Source organism: Pantherophis guttatus, chromosome 3 (genome assembly GCF_059756535.1).
Source record: "Pantherophis guttatus breed Tessera chromosome 3, ASM5975653v1, whole genome shotgun sequence".
In the NCBI taxonomy this organism is placed as follows: Eukaryota; Metazoa; Chordata; class Lepidosauria; order Squamata; family Colubridae; genus Pantherophis; species Pantherophis guttatus.
Window position 1 is genome coordinate 198,805,594 of NC_142065.1, and position 17,348 is coordinate 198,822,941.

At 41.8% G+C, this 17,348-nt stretch overlaps 1 protein-coding gene across 2 annotated transcripts in view; it reads left to right on the forward strand.

Moving 5' to 3' along the window:
• Positions 1–17,348, forward strand: part of COL14A1 (collagen type XIV alpha 1 chain) — a 151,470-nt gene that overhangs the window by 10,645 nt on the left and 123,477 nt on the right. For both annotated transcript variants that reach the window (XM_034422237.2, XM_034422236.2), the window contains exons 3-5: positions 3,327–3,443; positions 9,920–10,063; positions 11,033–11,152. In XM_034422237.2, the coding sequence (XP_034278128.2) occupies positions 3,327–3,443; positions 9,920–10,063; positions 11,033–11,152 (381 nt within the window). The remainder of the gene's footprint in view (positions 1–3,326; positions 3,444–9,919; positions 10,064–11,032; positions 11,153–17,348) is intronic.

Here is a 17,348-nt window from a genome sequence, read left to right on the forward strand (position 1 = left end):
AATGCAAAAAGCTACCGATTCTGTGGGTGTGGCTTGGTTGGCGTAGCTTGGTGGTGGTGGTGGGGTCATGTGACTGAGTGGGCATGGCCAACTTTTTTTTTTACTTTTTAAAACATTTTTTATTACCTATTCCACCCAAACCAGTAGTAAAAAAATGCTTTAAAAGTAAAAAAGGTTCCAACAATCACAGCTGTGCTGCGCGATCGTCGGAACCTTTTTAAAAAACTTTTTTAAAGCATTTTTTTACTACCGGTTCAGGCGAATACCGCTGCCCATGGCCTCGGGGCCTATTATATGCCTTCCGTCCGACCCCTCTCATCCAGAGGTTCATCAGAAAGATCACAGCACGGCACAGCTGTGATCGTTGGAACCTTTTTTTAACTTTTTAAAGCATTTTTTTACTACTGATTCGCCCAAACCGGTAGCTTTTATCACTACCAATTCACCTGAACTGGAGCGAACTGATAGCATTTCATCCCTGCCTTGGAGGCTTTGTTAGTTTGATGAGGGGACTGAGATGGGTAGAAGAGAAAGGTAACTCATATGCAATCCATCCCATGCGGTAAACTTACATTTTGCTTCTTTTTTGAGCCTAAGGCAAACCAATACAATTTGTAACATGCCATTGCCTCAAAGAAAGTTCAAGTCCCTGTTTGTTTTGGCGCTGGACGCAGAGCAGAAATAGATTTGTACAAAAAGATATGCGGTGCTGCCTTTGATGTGACGAGTCATCAATCGTGCAGATTTGGATAAAGGTCTTTTGCAGACGTGCTGATCTTTGGCAAATTGTGGAAAGATGCATCGGGCGTATTGTGTAATTCTCAAAATAACTTTGTATGCAGTCCTCGAGTTATAGCCATAATTAAACCTGCAATTATGGTTGTAACTCCTAATGGCTGTAAAAGGAACCATCTGGCTTAACCTGATTTTATGAACTTTTTTTGCAGTGGTTGTTAAATGAATGTGATAGCTTAAAGTGAATGCTAAGCAAATACTGCGGTCATCAAGGGAACCCATTGCTTGCTATGGGTCAGATTTTGCTAGAAACTAGAAGTAATTGCTGATAAAGCACCTTAAGCACCTCTATAACTGTCTGGTTTGGTTCTGCAACCCAACAAGACAGACACAGACATCGGAGGATAATTAGAACTGCAGAAAAAACAATTAATACCAACCTGCCTTCCATTGAGGACCTGTATACTGCACGAGTCAAAAAGAGAGCTGTGAAAATATTTACAGACCCCTCACATCCTGGACATAAACTGTTTCAACTCCTACCCTCAGAATGACGCTATAGAGCACTGCACACCAGAACAACTAGACACAAGAACAGTTTTTTCCGAATGCCATCACTCTGCTAAACAAATAATTCCTTCAACACTGTCAAATTAGTTACTAAGTCTGCACTATTATTAATCTTCTCATCGTTCCTTTCACCCATCTCCTCCCACTTATGACTGTATGACTGTAACTTTGTTGCTTGTATCCTTATGATTTATATTGATCGTTTCCTAGTATGATTTGATTGCTTATTTGTACCCTATGATTATCATTAAATGTTGTACCTTATGATTCTTGACGAATGTATCTTTTCTTTTATGTACACTGAGAGCATATGCACCAAGACAAATTCCTTGTGTGTCCAATCACACTTGGCCAATAAAGAATTCTATTCTATTCTATAATGTTGTGGTCATGTTACTGTCGAGTACAGCAAATGGCCATAAATGCAGTCTGTCTGTCTGTCTGTCTGTCTGTCTGTCTGTCTGTCTGTCTCTCTCTCTCTCTCTCTCTCTCTCTCTCTCTCTCTCTCACTCTGTGTGTGTGTGTGTACACGTCCTGAACATTGAAACTTTGAAACCAGGTCATAAGTGACCAGTTGTAAGCCAAGGACCATCTGTATATGCAAATTATATGTGCAGGTATACAGATGGGCAGGAATTGCTGGATGATGGAGACTATGCTGCTATACTTGAGGATTCATTACCAGGAAACCATGATAGTTGGACAGATTATTGATCATAGTTGTCTTCTGCTTCTCAGAGCAAGAGATCAACTATCCCAGATCTGGTGCTCTTCAGATGCGTAGGATAAAAATCTCCACTTACCCCAGGGAGCCTAGAGTAGCAATAGTTGCTGAAAATGATCAAACTCTAATAATGCAACTTATCTGGAGGGGAAGAAAGATTAGCTTCGCTCTGTCCTAAGTGACATTCTGCTTTTAGGCTAGGGAATATCTAACAAGTTTAATTGCTTGAAATTTCAGGCATTCCAGTCAAATAGCTCCTTTCATACTATTAATTTAATACATACCAAGCACCATCACTTTCTTTTGAAAATCATGATATTTCCCGAAGCCTTGTGAAACGTAGAATATACTTACTTCATGCCCTGGGCATGACTGGAAGTATGGCTATAAATCATCTCTGCTGTCCTCCTCACAAGAAACCTAAAAAATTAGAATATTTACTTTGTATAATTCCTGCCCACATATCTAACAAAGCAGTTACTGTATATCAAGAAAGCATATTGCTCAGCTTGCTTTTAATGTCTAATTTCTCTGTTCCTTCGTCATTTGTTGTATAGAGTTTGTTTGGGGGAACCAATAATGTATTTTTGCAGGGGTGTATATAATATCATTTATCATAATAAATGATTTAATCATTTATCATATTGATGGTAGTAGGCAGTCCCTGGTTACTTACGGGACCGCCTACTACCATCAATAGCCTCCCACCGACCAGTACGCTCCCACAGAGAGGGGCTCCTCCAGGTGCCGTCAGCCAAACAATGTCGGCTGTCGACCCCTAGGGGGAGAGCCTTCTCTGTGGGGGCACCGACGATCTGGAACGAGCTCCCCCCAGAGATACGGAGGATTCCGGATCTGCGCACCTTCCGCCGCGAGCTGAAGACTCTGTTATTTCATCAAGCTGGCCTCGCCTAAATCTTCTCCCTTTTAAGTGCAAATTTTAAATTTTAATGTATTTTAAAATATGGGTATTTTAAATTATGGGTATTAATTCAGCCAAATTTATTTAATTCATTTTATTCGATTTTAAATTTTGTATATGTATGTGTTTTATTTTATGGCTGTTCACCGCCCTGAGTCCTTCGGGAGTAGGGCGGTATAGAAATTCAATAAGATAAATAAATAAATAAATAATATCATATCATGTTAGAAGTTCAGATGATATGACGCTTTTGATATTCGATATCCTTTGCTTTGTCTAAAAAAAAGTATGATGAATTGGAATGCCTGTAGGCTCTGCATTTTTAAATGAAATATGATAAGCCATATTAATTTATTAAAAAAAATTCCCTTTCAGTGGCTCCACCATCAAGATTAAGATATACTGTTATTGGTCCTGACAGTATTCAGATTTCATGGAAAGGCCCCAAAGGGAGGTTTGAAGGATATAAGCTTCTCATCACTCCTAGTTCAGGTAAGGAGAATTGGGGAAGGGATTTTTCCACCTGGATACCAAAATTCACACCTGGCCTAAACGTATACTTCAAGGAGGGAACAAAACAGCACACCCCGTTGTGTTACACCCATAGAAACTGGGTATATGTCAGAGAAGGAGTGACAGAATCTGGGGGCGGAGTTAAAAGAGGGATTAGCCCAGGGGTGAAATGTAAAATTTGTTACTACCGGTTCTGTGGGCGTGGCTTGGTGTGTGTGTGTGGGGGGGGGTAATATGACTGGGTGGGCGTGGCCAACTTTTTTTTTTTTAACTTTTCAAAGCATTTTTTTTAATGCTTTGAAAAGCCTCTGCCGATCAGGCAACTCAGCTAGGATCGTCAGAGACTTTTCAAAGCATTTTTTACAGAAAAAAATGCTTTGAAAAGCCTCTGACGATCCCAGCTGAGCCGCGCGATCATCAGAGGCTTTTTTTTTATATAGCATTTTTTCGGCCGAAGAGGTTGTAGAAAAAATGCTTTGAAAAGTTTTTTTAAAAAGCCTCTGATGATTGCGTGGCTCATCTGGGCATGGTGGGGGGAGCGCAGGGATTTTTGCTACTGGTTCTCTGAACCACCCGCCGCCATCGCTACCGGATCGAGCGATCCGGTCCGAACCGGGGGCATTTCACCCCTGGATTAGCCTAGAACCATGATGGCGAATCTATAGCACGCATGCCCAAAGTGGCATGCGGAGCCATGTCACCTGGCACGTGCGGCATCACCTGTTCCTCTTCCGGGTTTCTGGTGCGCATGCGCACGCGATGATCAGCTGGCCTTTGTGTGTGTTGCAGTGCCGGAAACTGGAAGAGCTGGTCTTCCATTTTCTGGCATGAGTATGCATGCCAACCAGCTGATCGCCATGTGTGCATGCACAGCAGTAACCGGAAGACTTGTTGGAAACCGGAAGTACCTTATCCGGTGTGCGGATGCCCCATGGGCAGCTCCTCTTCCTGGTCACAGCCCTGATGAGCACGTGAATTGCTCCCTTTTCAGCATTTGGTGCCGCCCGGGCGCTTGCTGAAAAGGTTCTCCATCACTGGCCTAGAATCTTGACAAAGCCACAAGTGGACTAAGTCAAGTCCAGACTAACCCAAAGCAAGCGTTAACCGTTATCTGAGAACATTCTTGTGCATTGGCATCATCTTCTTTTAACGACCCCATAATCCCTTGCAGAGTGGAGTCTGGGCAAACTGAATGGAGCTGAGTGTTTACTGGCCAGATGCCTTTCCTGTCTCCAGTGTGGACTTATATTCAGCAGATATATCCTCAACATGCCCAGAGAGACAAATATCTGCCACTACCTAGGATCGAACTCACAGCCTCTTGATTGTGGGGCGAGAGCTCCACCTCTAGGCCACCGCACCACTCATTCTTGTGCACAGCATGATTAGCAATAAATCAGTTTAATTAGACCTTCGTGTGTGGATCTATTTTTTCCGCACCTGAAAATGTATTCGTTGTGGCCTGCCAGCGGAGCTCTGACGGTAGCTGGCGGGCCACAACGATATTGACTATTGAAACTAAATGCAACTTGGATTGCACCCAACATGTAGCTTGAGGGTAACAGGATAGCTTGTAGAATAAGCCTTTTGGGCTTCCCAAAGTTCCTTAGAAACTGACAAGGTCACCCTATTATTTTTGTGTGAACAGCGCTTTCTATCTTTCCAATTTTACTCAGATCCACTGCTTCGGCTGAAGCATCTTAAGCTTAAAGCGTACAGGTAGTTTTCAAGTTATGACTGACCTGAGAAAGGGAATTTATGGCCCAGATCTGAAATTTCAATAGTTCCCCCATGGTTACATGACTGCAGTTTGGTTGCTCAGCAATGTGCATTTACAGCCATTTGTAGGGCCCCACGGTCACGTGACTGTGTTTTACAACAGTTTTGCTGAAAAGCAACGCTTACACTTGGTTTTTAGAAAAAACCATGCCATTGCAAACGATGGGTTTGCATAATGTCCATCACATTCGCTTAGCGACCACCATGTTTGCTTATCGACCGCTGCAAAAAAAAAAAGTCATAAAATTGGGTTGGTAACATGATGGATCTATTTCAGAGGTGGGTTTCAGCAGGTTCTGACCAGTTCTGGGGAACCGGTAGTGGAAATTTTGAGTAGTTTGGAGAACCGGTAAATACCACATCTGGCTGGCCCCGCCCCCAACTATTCTCTGCCTCCCGAGTCCCAGCTGATCGGGAGGAAATGGGGAATTTGCAGTATCCTTCCCCTGGATTGGGGAGGGAATGGAGATTTTACAGTATCCTTCCCCTGGAGTGGGGTGGGAATGGAGATTTTACAGTATCCTTCCCCTGCCACACTCATCAAGCCACACCCACCAAGCCATGCCACACCCACCAAGCCACACCCAGAGAACCAGTAGTAAAAAAATTTGAAACCCACCACTGACCTATTTTACAACTTTTAAGACTTATGATCATAGTGGACAGTCTCCATTATGGTTGTAACTTGAAGACTAGCTGTAACAGCTCACCAAGAAGAACTGGTTAGATTTCATAATTACTTTTTCTTATCAAAGCAAATACTCTGTAGAGTATGATTTGAATGCCATAAGTATGACTTGAATGTCATCCTTAGCTATTTAAAAAAATGTTGTTAACCTTTTCAAGGCTTCTAAACAGAGGTGGGTTTCAGCAGGTTCTGACCAGTTCTGGAGAACCGGTAGTGGAAATTTTGAGTAGTTCGGAGAACCGGTAAATACCACCTCTGGCTGGCCCCGCCCCCATCTATTCTCTGCCTTCCGAGTCCCAGCTGATCGGGAGGAAATGGGGACTTTGCAGTAACCTTCCCCTGGAGTGGGGAGGGAATGGAGGCTTTACAGTATCCTTCCCCTGCCACACCCACCAAGCCATACCAGGTCCACCAAGCAACACCCACAGAACTGGTAGTAAAAGATTTTGAAACCCACCACTGTTGCAAAGGATTGATTGCATGACCCTGGGAAACTGCAACTGTCATAAATATGAATCAGTTGCCAAATGTCTAAATTAACATTCAGTGAATTGACCATGGGGATGCTGCAAAAACTGTCATGTCACTTTTTCAGTGCCGTTGTAACTTTAAACAGTTACTCAGTGAACTGTTATAAATTGAGGACTACCTGTATTACTGAGCTGTTCTTCTGAAGGTGACAGGAGAAAGGTATGAAAAGCATGGGCAATGTAATTATTATAATAAACACTTTTAATTATTCTTCTATCTACAGTAGTGGCCAAAATTGTGGAAAAGTTTTTGAGAAAAGTGTATTTTCTAAAACTAGCTAATAACACCACTTTTTTTTTTGGAATAGTACCATAAAATTATATCTCAATGGAAAGATAATTTAATCAAGAATGTAATGCAATAACTTTTATGGAGGATTTGCTATTAGAATGGCAGTTACAGTATAACGAAGAAAAGCGAAACACGTAGAAAAAACGAGATATACAAAATGATCACCATGTCAGTTAATACTTAGTTGGGTGACCTTTAGCATGAATTACGGCCTTACAACGTCTTCCCATGGAGTGAACCAAGTCTTTTAGTTCTGCAGCTGTTACAATGTGAAACAAAGATTGAAGGATTGCTTCTATTAACTGGGTTTTATTGCTGGCTAGCAACTTTCATTAGTCATCTCCATAGATTTTCAATTGGGTTAAGCTCTGGGCTATTCCCAGGCCATTCCAGCAGTGGAATATGATTATCTTGAAACTCACACACACACACAAAAAAAGGGGTTATTAGCCATCAAACCTCAAAAATATACTTTTCCCAAAAGGTTTCCACAATTTTGGCCACTACTGTAGTTTACCAAAGCCTTGCCCAATTTCTGAAGAATAGCACCTAAAACATCAATGGGAGACAACAAGGTGCAGAAATAAACATTTTTTAAAAAAATCCTCAACCTGTCTTCTTATTGACAATGAAGAATTTAGTTTTCCATCAGCTCAGGGTTGAACTATGAGGTCCTCGGTGCTTTCTGAACTTCCTTGCAGACATTTCATTACCTGACTAGGTAATACCATCAATGTTTTGGGAAGGAAGCAGAACTTCCATTGAACAAGAAGTGTATTTCCCCATCAGGTGTATCTCTGAATAAATCCTGTTTATAGGAAACAGATGGTGTGGGGTGGGAAGTGCTTTTCTTCATTGAAAAGCCTTTAAAAGTTTTTCAGCAGCCCAAAATTGATCTCTCAGGTAATCCTCATCTCACCCGTGTAGATGATCTACCTAATCCGTTTTTAATTCAGCTCTGTTCTGTGGTGTCTGTTTTTCTTCAGCGACCAAAATTGTCTCCTTCTGATGTAATGATTAAAAGATGTTTGGTTATTAATGAGATGTTGGTTTCTGTGAGCTCAGGGGACAAATAAAGCAGATGGAAGTAATAAAACAGTTATAACAGAAAAGATGGAACAGATTATAAAATAACAACCAAAAGAAACAGTTTTGAAAATATACTGTACAATAAAAGTTCTGCATATGGGCTATCATTACCAATTTTAATTTTACATTCACTTTTTAATAGGTTATTGTGCATCCCAACTGGAATTCGTTGAAGATTTTTTTCCCCAAACTAAGAAAATATTTTTAAAAGCTTCTTTCTCTAGATACAGAATTGTTTCCTGCACATTTTAGAAACTTCTGCAAGTTTCTAAAAAATCCTGCATGGATTTCGTAGCAGATGCCTAGCAAACCTTCCAGTTGTGGCTTATTCAGCAAATTGTAGTTAAGAAAACAGTGGCTAAACTCAGTCACTATAAATACAACACGTAGTAAGCCCTTCGAGTACCGTGCACTAACAGTTTTTATTGTGGTGCCTTAAATTTTGCATGGTATTATAATATTGTTTTATTATTCTTAGATTGTTTTGGTATTTTTATATTGTTTTAATTGCATGCAAGCTGCCCAGAATCATGAATTTGAGATGGGAGACTAGATAAATTAATATAATAAATAAAAGTATACATTGTTCTGGGATTACAGGATGAAGTTCTGCTCACAAAATAAACAAATCCTTCCAAATGCAAATGGAAGGATCATGTTTGAACTCACCCATAAGAGATTTTGTTCTTAGTGTGTTATGTTTCTACATGAAGTTACTAATTTGTTGGGGAGTGGTCCCAAAATCAGGTATATTACTCTACCATTTGCAGAATAACTCTTTTCCTTTCCTTTCCTTTCCTTTCCTTTCCTTTCCTTTCCTTTCCTTTCCTTTCCTTTCCTTTCCTTTCCTTTCCTTTCCTTTCCTTCCTTCCCCTTCCCCTTTCTTTCTTTCTTCTTCCTTCCTTCCTTCCTTCCTTCCCTCCCTCTCTCATCTCGTCTCGTCTCTTCATTTGCTTCTCATTTCACTATCCTTCCTTCTTTCCCTCCTTCCCTCCCTCCTCCCTTCCTTCCCTCTTTCTTCTCTTCTCTTCTCTTCTCTTCTCTTCTCTTCTCTTCTCTTCTCTTCCCTTCTCATTTCACTGTCCTTCCTTTCTTCCTTCCTTCCTTCCCTCCCTCTTTCTTTTCTTTTCTTTTCTTTTCTTTTCTTTTTTCTTTTCTTTACTTTTCTTTTCTTCTCTTCTCTTCTCTTCTCTTCTCTTCTCTTCTCATTTCACTGTCCTTCCTTTCTTCCTTCTTTCCTTCCTTCCCTCCCTCCCTCTTTCTTTTCTTTTCTTTTCTTTTCTTTACTTTTCTTTTCTTCTCTTTTCTTCTCTTCTCTTCTCTTCTCTTCTCTTCTCTTCTCTTCTCTTCTCTTCTCTTCTCTTCTCTTCTCTTCTCTTCATTTGCTTCTCATTTCACTGTCAAGTGACTCTGGGTGGCCAATACCCTAACGGATGGTATCTCTTGGTGAGCCTGCATGCACTTGGAAGCTAAGCAGGGTTAAGCCTCGTTAATATTTGTAAGGGAAACCCCTTGGGACCCCAGAGTACAGATTACACTAGGAAATAAAAGAAAAAATCATCCTGGAAGAAAGAAATCTCAACCTGTTTCCTGGGTTGTTACAGAGGAAGCTACGTAAATATGTCAGTAAAGTCACCAGAAATTGAACTTGGCTTGAAGAAGACGTCTTACTGTAATGGCCTTGTAGGCAGAAATCCCAATGCTCAGGCATGCTTGCATAGTTGCCTGAAAGGCTAAATGATTAAGGGGAGGTAATTCCCCATGTAGAAACACGACCGAAAGCTAGATCATGTCAGGGTATGCCAAAGGAGTGACTTCGTGCAATGATTGTATTTCATTAGACGCCCACTTAAATATCCTAGCCAGGTCCTTTCATGACTTCCCTTAGGAATTTAAGGAGGAAGGATAAGAAAGAAGTCCAAGAAACCTTCCTTAGGGAGGACTAGAAATGAAGGAATAATTAGAATTTGGCAACTTCATGGCCTTATCTTGCACATGTATGTAAACGAAAAGGTTATACTTGATACTGTTATAATGAAATGGGAAGTGCAATGCTGATCGTGTTTCTCTTTTGCAGGAGGGAAGACAAATGAGCTGATGCTTCAGAACAATGCAAACAAGGCGATTATCCAAGGTCTTATCCCCGATCAGAGTTACATCGTTCAGATAGTGGCCTTTGCTCAAGATCAGGAGAGCAAAGCAGCGCAAGGCCAGTTCCGAAGTACGTCCTCTCTTTCGGTCTGCCTGCTTCACAAGACTGGGCTTATATCGGTAGGGCAGTGATGGCGAACCTTTTCGGCACCGAGTGTCCAAACTGGAATGTGCATGAATGTATGTGCGCAGGAGCGCTGGAAACCTGAAGACCAGCTGGCTGGCATGTACATGCCTGTTTTTTGGCTGTTTTTTGGCTGTTTTGGGGGCATTTCCAGGCCACCTTTTGGACATTTTCAGGCCATTTTCAGGGCTGTTTTCAGGCAGTTTTTTGGGCTGTTTTTGCCCTTGAAAACAGCCCAAAAACGGCCTGAAAATGACTGGAAAAACAGCTGGAACACAGCCAGAAAAATGGCTGGAAAATGGCCTGATAAATGGCTCAAAATGGCCTGAAAAACAGTCTAGTTTTTGGCTGTTTTCAGGCTGTTTTCAGGCTGTTTTCCGGAGATTCAGTGCCTGCGAAGACCAGCTGGCTGACATGCATATGTGTGGCAGAAACCAGAACAGCAGCTGGTGACTGCATGCGTGCCCACAGAGAGGGCCCTGTGTGCCACCTCTTGCATGTGTGCCATAAGTTCGCCATCACCAGAATAGAATAACAGAGTTGGAAGGGACCTTGGAGGTCTTCTAGTCCAAACCCTACTTAAGCAGGAAATCCTATACCATTTCAGACAAATGGCTGCCCAATCTCTTCTGAAAAACTTCCAGTGTTGGAGAACCCACAACATCTGGAGGCAAGTTGTTCCACTGATTAATTGTTCTAACTCTCAGGAAATTTCTTCTTAGATCTAGGTTGCTTCTGGTTCTAGATCACATGTGACTCCCTTAACAATCTTGCTTAGCAATGGAAACTCTGATTTTAATTCTGGTTGCAAGTTGAGGGCTACCTGCAGAAGCATGGCCATCTTGATAAGCCAATAGAGATAACAATCATTATCCTGTTTTTTTAAAAAAACTAATTGCACTTCTTGTTTTGCAGTTAAAGATCTAGAGAAAAAGAAGGATACTTCAGGCAAACCCAAACCGAAAGAGGTGGGCAAACTGAAGCCTGCTGTGCCAACAGAGGATACAGAATTGATGCCCCTTCCAAAACCAGAAGGTGAGAATTTATCAAGAGAGGTGTAGGGGTGACTTAATGGTGACATTTTTGCCTTTAATCCAGGAATGAAATCCAGCAGGTTCTGACAGGTTCTGGAGAACCGGTAGCAGAAATTTTGAGCAGTTCGGAGAACCGGCAAGTACCACCTCTGGCTGGCCCCAGGGTGGGGTGGGAATGGAGATTTTGCAATATCCTTCCCCCAGGATTGGGGAGGGAATGGGGATTTTGCAATATCCTTCCCCTGCCACGCCCACCAAGCCACACCAGGCCCATCAAGCCACGCCACAGAACCGGTAATAAAAAAAAATGGATTTCACCAGTGCTTTAATCAGTGGTGGGTTGCCCCCGGTTTGGATCGGTTCTATAGAACTGGTAGTAAAACCGGCGGGAGGTTCCGCCCACTGACCCTGACGTCATCAGAAGCGATCTATGTATGCAGATCCCATTGCGAACTGATAGTAAAGGTAAGAAGAACCCTCCCCTGGCTCTAATCGCTTCTTTGTTGTGATTGTCTTGGATTTGTCTTTCTGTTCCCATTCCATTTTATAAAAGTGAATTTGCTTTTAGAAAGCCTTTCAGAGATAGGAATTTCATAACATCAACTCGGGTTGACTTTACTCCTTTGGTCCTAATTTAGTTACGAGGCTATCAAAGTTGTGCAAACCTGCCGTCTCTCATTCTTCAGTGGTCTTTCCAGTTACCTGGATCTCCCTTGCAGCTTCCTATTTTCCATTAAAACTCAACTAGAAAATTGATGAGTAAATTTCTCCATGCCTCTTTTTCAAGTAATTAGGTCAGGGGTCTCCTGCTGTTGGAGAAATTGTTGAAGAATTTCTCATTCCTCAGCAGAAGATTTGAAGAAATTGTCTTTAGAATTTCTTGGACTGTACGTGTGATGGTCTGCAAATTTAAGATGACAAAATTATAGAGATGGAGAATCTATTTCTTACTGAAGGATGACCTAGGTCACTGCTTCCCAACCTTGTCAACTTTAAGATGATGCCGGCTGGGAAATTCTGGAAGTTGAAGTCCAGACATCTTCAAGTTGACAAGGTTGGGAAATAATTCCCCAGACAGCAGAAGTTGTTGAGGTTGAAAAACATTTGTCCTAAATCAAATGTTTTTCAACCTCAACAACTTCTGCTATCTGGGGAATTCTGAGAGTTGAAATCCACAGACTGTAAATTGCTAAGGTTGAGAAACAGTATCCTGCACCATCTCTAACACTTAGAATAGAAAAGAATAGAATAACAGAGTTGGAAGGGACCTTGGAGGTCTTCTAGTCTAATCCCCTGCTTAGGCAAGAAACCCTACATCACTTCAGACAAATGGTTATCCAAAATCTTCTTAAAAACTTCTACTGTTGGAACATTCACAACTTCTGGAGGCAAGTTGTTCCACTGATTAATTGTTCTAACTGTCAGGAAATTTCTCCTTAGTTCTAAATTGCTTCTCTCCTTGATTAGTTTCCACCCATTGCTTCTTATCCTACCCTCAGGTACTTTGGAGAATAGGATGACCTCCTCTTCATTGTGGCAGCCCCTGAGATATTGGAAGACTGCTATCAAGTCTCCCCTAGTCCTTCTTTTCATTAAACTAGACATACCCAGTTCCTGCAACTGTTCTTCATATGTTTTAGCCTTCAGTCCCCTAATCATCTTTGTTGCTCTTCTCTGCACTTTCTAGAGTCTCCACATCTTTTTTACATCATGGCGACCAAAACTGAATGCAATATTCCAAGTGTGGCTTTACCAAGGCATTATAAAGTGGTATTAATACTTCACGTGATCTTGATTCTATCCCTCTGTTTATGCCGCCTAGAACTGTGTTGGCTTTTTTGGCAGCTGCTACACACTGCTGGATCGTATTTAAATGGTTGTCCACTAGGACTCCAAGATCCCTCTCACAGCTGACCATCCAGTCTCTGTTTGAAAACCTGTAGCAAGGAAGAGAGCTCCCTATTTCATGTGGCAGCTTATTCTGCTAGCTGTCAGCTCACATAGTCAGTCAATTCTTCCTGATGTTCATCTTAAACCTCCATCCTTGTGCTTTTAACCTACTGGAAATCCATTTCTACCATTCACAGGGTGTTCATCCCAAATTGTATAGCTAAAAGTCTGTAGAGATTCTCAGTCATCCAGGTCATGGTTGTCTGAAAAAGCACCTTTGGGACACTAGATTAATGGAATTCAAAGGGGGTTGGACCTGGAATATTTTTGGACATGTAACAATTCTAGGCTGAATCCTCTCTTGACTCCACCCTTAGGCTCTGCCTGATCTTCTCATACAAAACCTGAATTTACAGAATCTCCAGCCAGCATGGTCAAACCTTGTGTGGAAGTAGAGGGCACTACGTTGGAGATAGTTGGGTTAGGATTGTAATTGCCCTTCATTCTGAGATGTGCACATAAGTGTACTTGAGGAAATGCTTCCTGAATTCTTTATCTCGTGCAAGCAGGCACCTGTAATCTGAGGATGGGAATGATGTCACTGTTAATGGAGCAAGCCAGACTTGTCAAGGATGATGGAATGCCAGAATAAAATCTGTTTATATTGAACTATGCTTTGTACTTAGGTAGCCCACGAGAAATCTCTCTGTGCTATTTTAGAATTGATCTTCCCCCCCTCCCCGTTTAATAATCTACCGTTCCAAAGCAATTAGATTCTCATCAGTAAACTTTTATGACATGCAGAACAAGTGTGAGCAAGTTTCATTCTGTCGCCGTTTTCTGTCTAAAAGCCTCCTTTACTTCAGTAAGATTTCTGAAAGATTTCCGAAAGCCTCCTTCACTTCAGTAAAAGGGGGTAACCTGTTTCTTAAAGTTTCAGGTAACCCAAATTTCCTATTTTTTGCAACTGGCAGTGATCATTTCCGGTCATTTTGAGACAGAACCAGATGGATATTGTAATGCAGTGACTTACAATTGTTGGAAGAAATATCCATCTGGTTCAGTTTCAAGCTGAGAGAAAGACACTGGAAACATGGAGGCTGGTTGGATTGGAAAGATGGTTTAATGATGAACAGAACCACCAAGCACATGGTTCTGGTGCAGCATGCCCTGAGTAGATTGTGCAATTCTGCTAAATGGTAGTGGGTTAATCCTATTATGTCCTGAAGGATCATGTCCTGTTCTTAACCCCATCACCCTAAAACTGAAGGTCTTTTATTTTGTAGATAGGTTGGCCCAATCTTTCTTAATGGCACAAAATATCTGCTGGGGTGGGGGGGCTGTTAAGAAAGACTGAGTCTGCTTTCTGCCTCTTAAAAAAAACATGTTTCTCCATTTCTCATTTAGGGAAATATAATATTCTGCCTTTTTTTAATATTCCTCAAAATATTTCATTCTTCTACGGGGTGGGGCTTCCCTCACAATGTAGGATGTTTACATAATCATAAAATAAGTCCAATATAATATACCAATTACAAAAATATAATTTAGCATGATAGAGACATATATATGGCCTGCCCTCTGTTAATTAATTTTTCTCCTTAGTGACATAAACGAAGGGAAAGGGAACAACATGCATCTCTCTTTTCAAACATCTGTCTAAACTGAGCACTTAATTTTGGTTGCCAACTTAGAACGAACAGCTAAATCCCTGAGGTCAGTTCACTATTGTGTTTAAGTGCATGGTAATACTTGTCTCACAAGAATGTTGTCAGGCTTAATTAATTTCTCTGCACATCATGAAGTCCCTTGAGCTGTCAGACTACAGGGAGGGAGACTAAGTGTTGATGTTCCTCACCTTTGTTCTTAAAAAGAAATCAGATCAGCATGAACGAACAAGGTGAATGTAAATAGTGTAATATGTCTCCTTTATAAACACGAAGAGATGCAGTTTAGCTTTTTCTCGGAAGATCAGTGATGCGATGAATTCTGAGACTCTTAAAACCAAAATATTCTGCCATCGTTTTGACACTACCTGCTTTACTATCCCCTGCCAGGAATTTGAATTGGGGCAGGGGAAGAGAAGGTTGTATAACCGTGATGGCGAACCTATGGCACGCATGCCAAAGGGGGCACGCAGGCCCTCTCTGTGAGCACGTGAGCTGTCGCCCCAGTTCAGCTCCGCTGTGCATGCGCACATGCCTCCCACTGGCCAGCTGGTCTTCAGGTCTCTGCCATGCATGTGCGGGGGTCGGGGCACATGTGTGGGGGCCATGCATGCATGCGTGGGGGCAGGGTACGTGCGTGGGGGCCGTGCAGGCATGCAGAGGGAGTGAGGCACATGCATGGGGACTGTATGTGGATGTGTGGGGGTGGGGCGCATGCACAGAGGCCGTGCGCACATTGCTTTTTGGGGGTTTGGGCACGTGCGCTTGCGCGCTTTGGGCACTCGGTCTGGAAAAGGTTAGCCATCACTGGTATATAAGATCAACTAACTAATTAGTTCTTTGCATTGGGCAGGATTTCTCTTCCCTTGGAAGTAGAAACAAAGGTTGTCAAACAGAGATGTACCATTCTATCAGAAAAATTATTCTTGAATTTAGGGGAATGATAGATAGAACTAGGCAAAAAGACAAGTAAGAACATTTAAGATTACTACCAGTGGAAAAAATTCAAGGTTTCACTAAACCTGTTCCATCTTGAATGCAATTTTCTCACAAACACACATACAACCATGATCCATCCATCTATCCCAGGGGTCAGCAACCTGTGGCTCTGGAGCCGCATGTGGCTTTTTCACCCCTCTGCTGTGGCTCCCTGTCACTCAAAATATGTGTCACAACCACCAATGTGCGACACCCGCCGGCATGCGATTTATTGAGCTTTTCAACTCCCAAAAGGCCAACCATGGGTAAATCCAAGAAAAGAAAAGTTTCAGAAGAAAACAAAACATTTAAGTCAATTACATATGTTAGTTTTGTGGCCGCTCAAGAAATAATCAGGCACGGGAAGGGTTTTGTGGCTCCCGGTGTTTTTCTTTTCTGTGGGAAACGGTCCAAATGGCTCTTTGAGTGTTTAAGGTTGCAGACCAGTGGTGGGTTCCTCCCGGTCCGCCCGGTTCCGCTGAGCCGGTAGCGGTGACAATTTGATGTCACCAAACCGGTTCTACCCCCTGCCCCACCCCCCACCCCCGCCCCCCAACCCCCTGCCCCCCCACCCCCCGTGTTATTCTTACCTTTTATTTGGCCCCACCCCCAATCTATTGCTGCCTCCTGAGTCCCAGCTGATGGCTAGAGGGAAAAAAACTGTTTAAACTCTTGCCGTGGGGCTTCAAAGGGCCGCCCTACAGCTGATCAGTGTTAAAAGAAAACAAATGAGTATACCGGTGCCTGCAAAAATAAATGAGTAGACCAGTGCCTGCAAAAATACATGAGTAGTTCAGTGCCTGCAAGAAGAAATGGGTAGATCGGTACAGCTCTGCAAGCAGTTAAAAGCCTGGTAGACCAGTACCTCTGCTAAATCCTAAATAATTGTCACATGACCATCAAGCTACGCCCACAAAATAAGCCACACCCACAGAACCTGTAGTAAAAATTTTTAGATCCCACCCCTGTTGCAGACTCCTGATCTATCCTATCTGTTCATCCATCCATCTGGAGTCCTTGATGCTCTCTGAGCTTGGTTGTTTGCTTACAGAGATTTCATTATTTATTTATTTATTTATTTTATTTATTCGAATTTCTATACCGCCCTTCTCCTTTCGGACTCAGGGCGGTGAACAGCCAGATAAAAAACATCTATACAAACATCACAGTTAAAAAATAAAGTTAAAATAATTTATAAATTTGGCCCATAATTTAAAACTTGTCAATTTAAAATAAATATTAAAATTTTAAAACTAACCCTAAAATCAGGATTACCCAACTAGATAACATTATCAATGCCAGTACATCTGTTATTCCTATAAAAATAAAAATAACAGAGAGGGGACATTGTTGAATTTTTTAAATTCCATTTTGGCACATCCTCATAAATGTCTGTGACTGGGATGTAAGATAACTCTTCCCTAATTCAATCATTATTATTATTATTTTTTAAATAAAGAGCCTTTCTATGCAAGTGGATGACAGTAGCTCTGGAATGCTTCACTAATCTTTAATTTGCACACCTTAAGTCCGGATTAATGTGTCTTCGGTGTGGATTTCTTGTTATCTGAAAAAAAAATTCCTAGATTTTTTTCCCCTCAGATAATAAGAAATCCACCCCGAAGACACATTAATCCAGACTTAAGGTGTGCAAATTAAAGA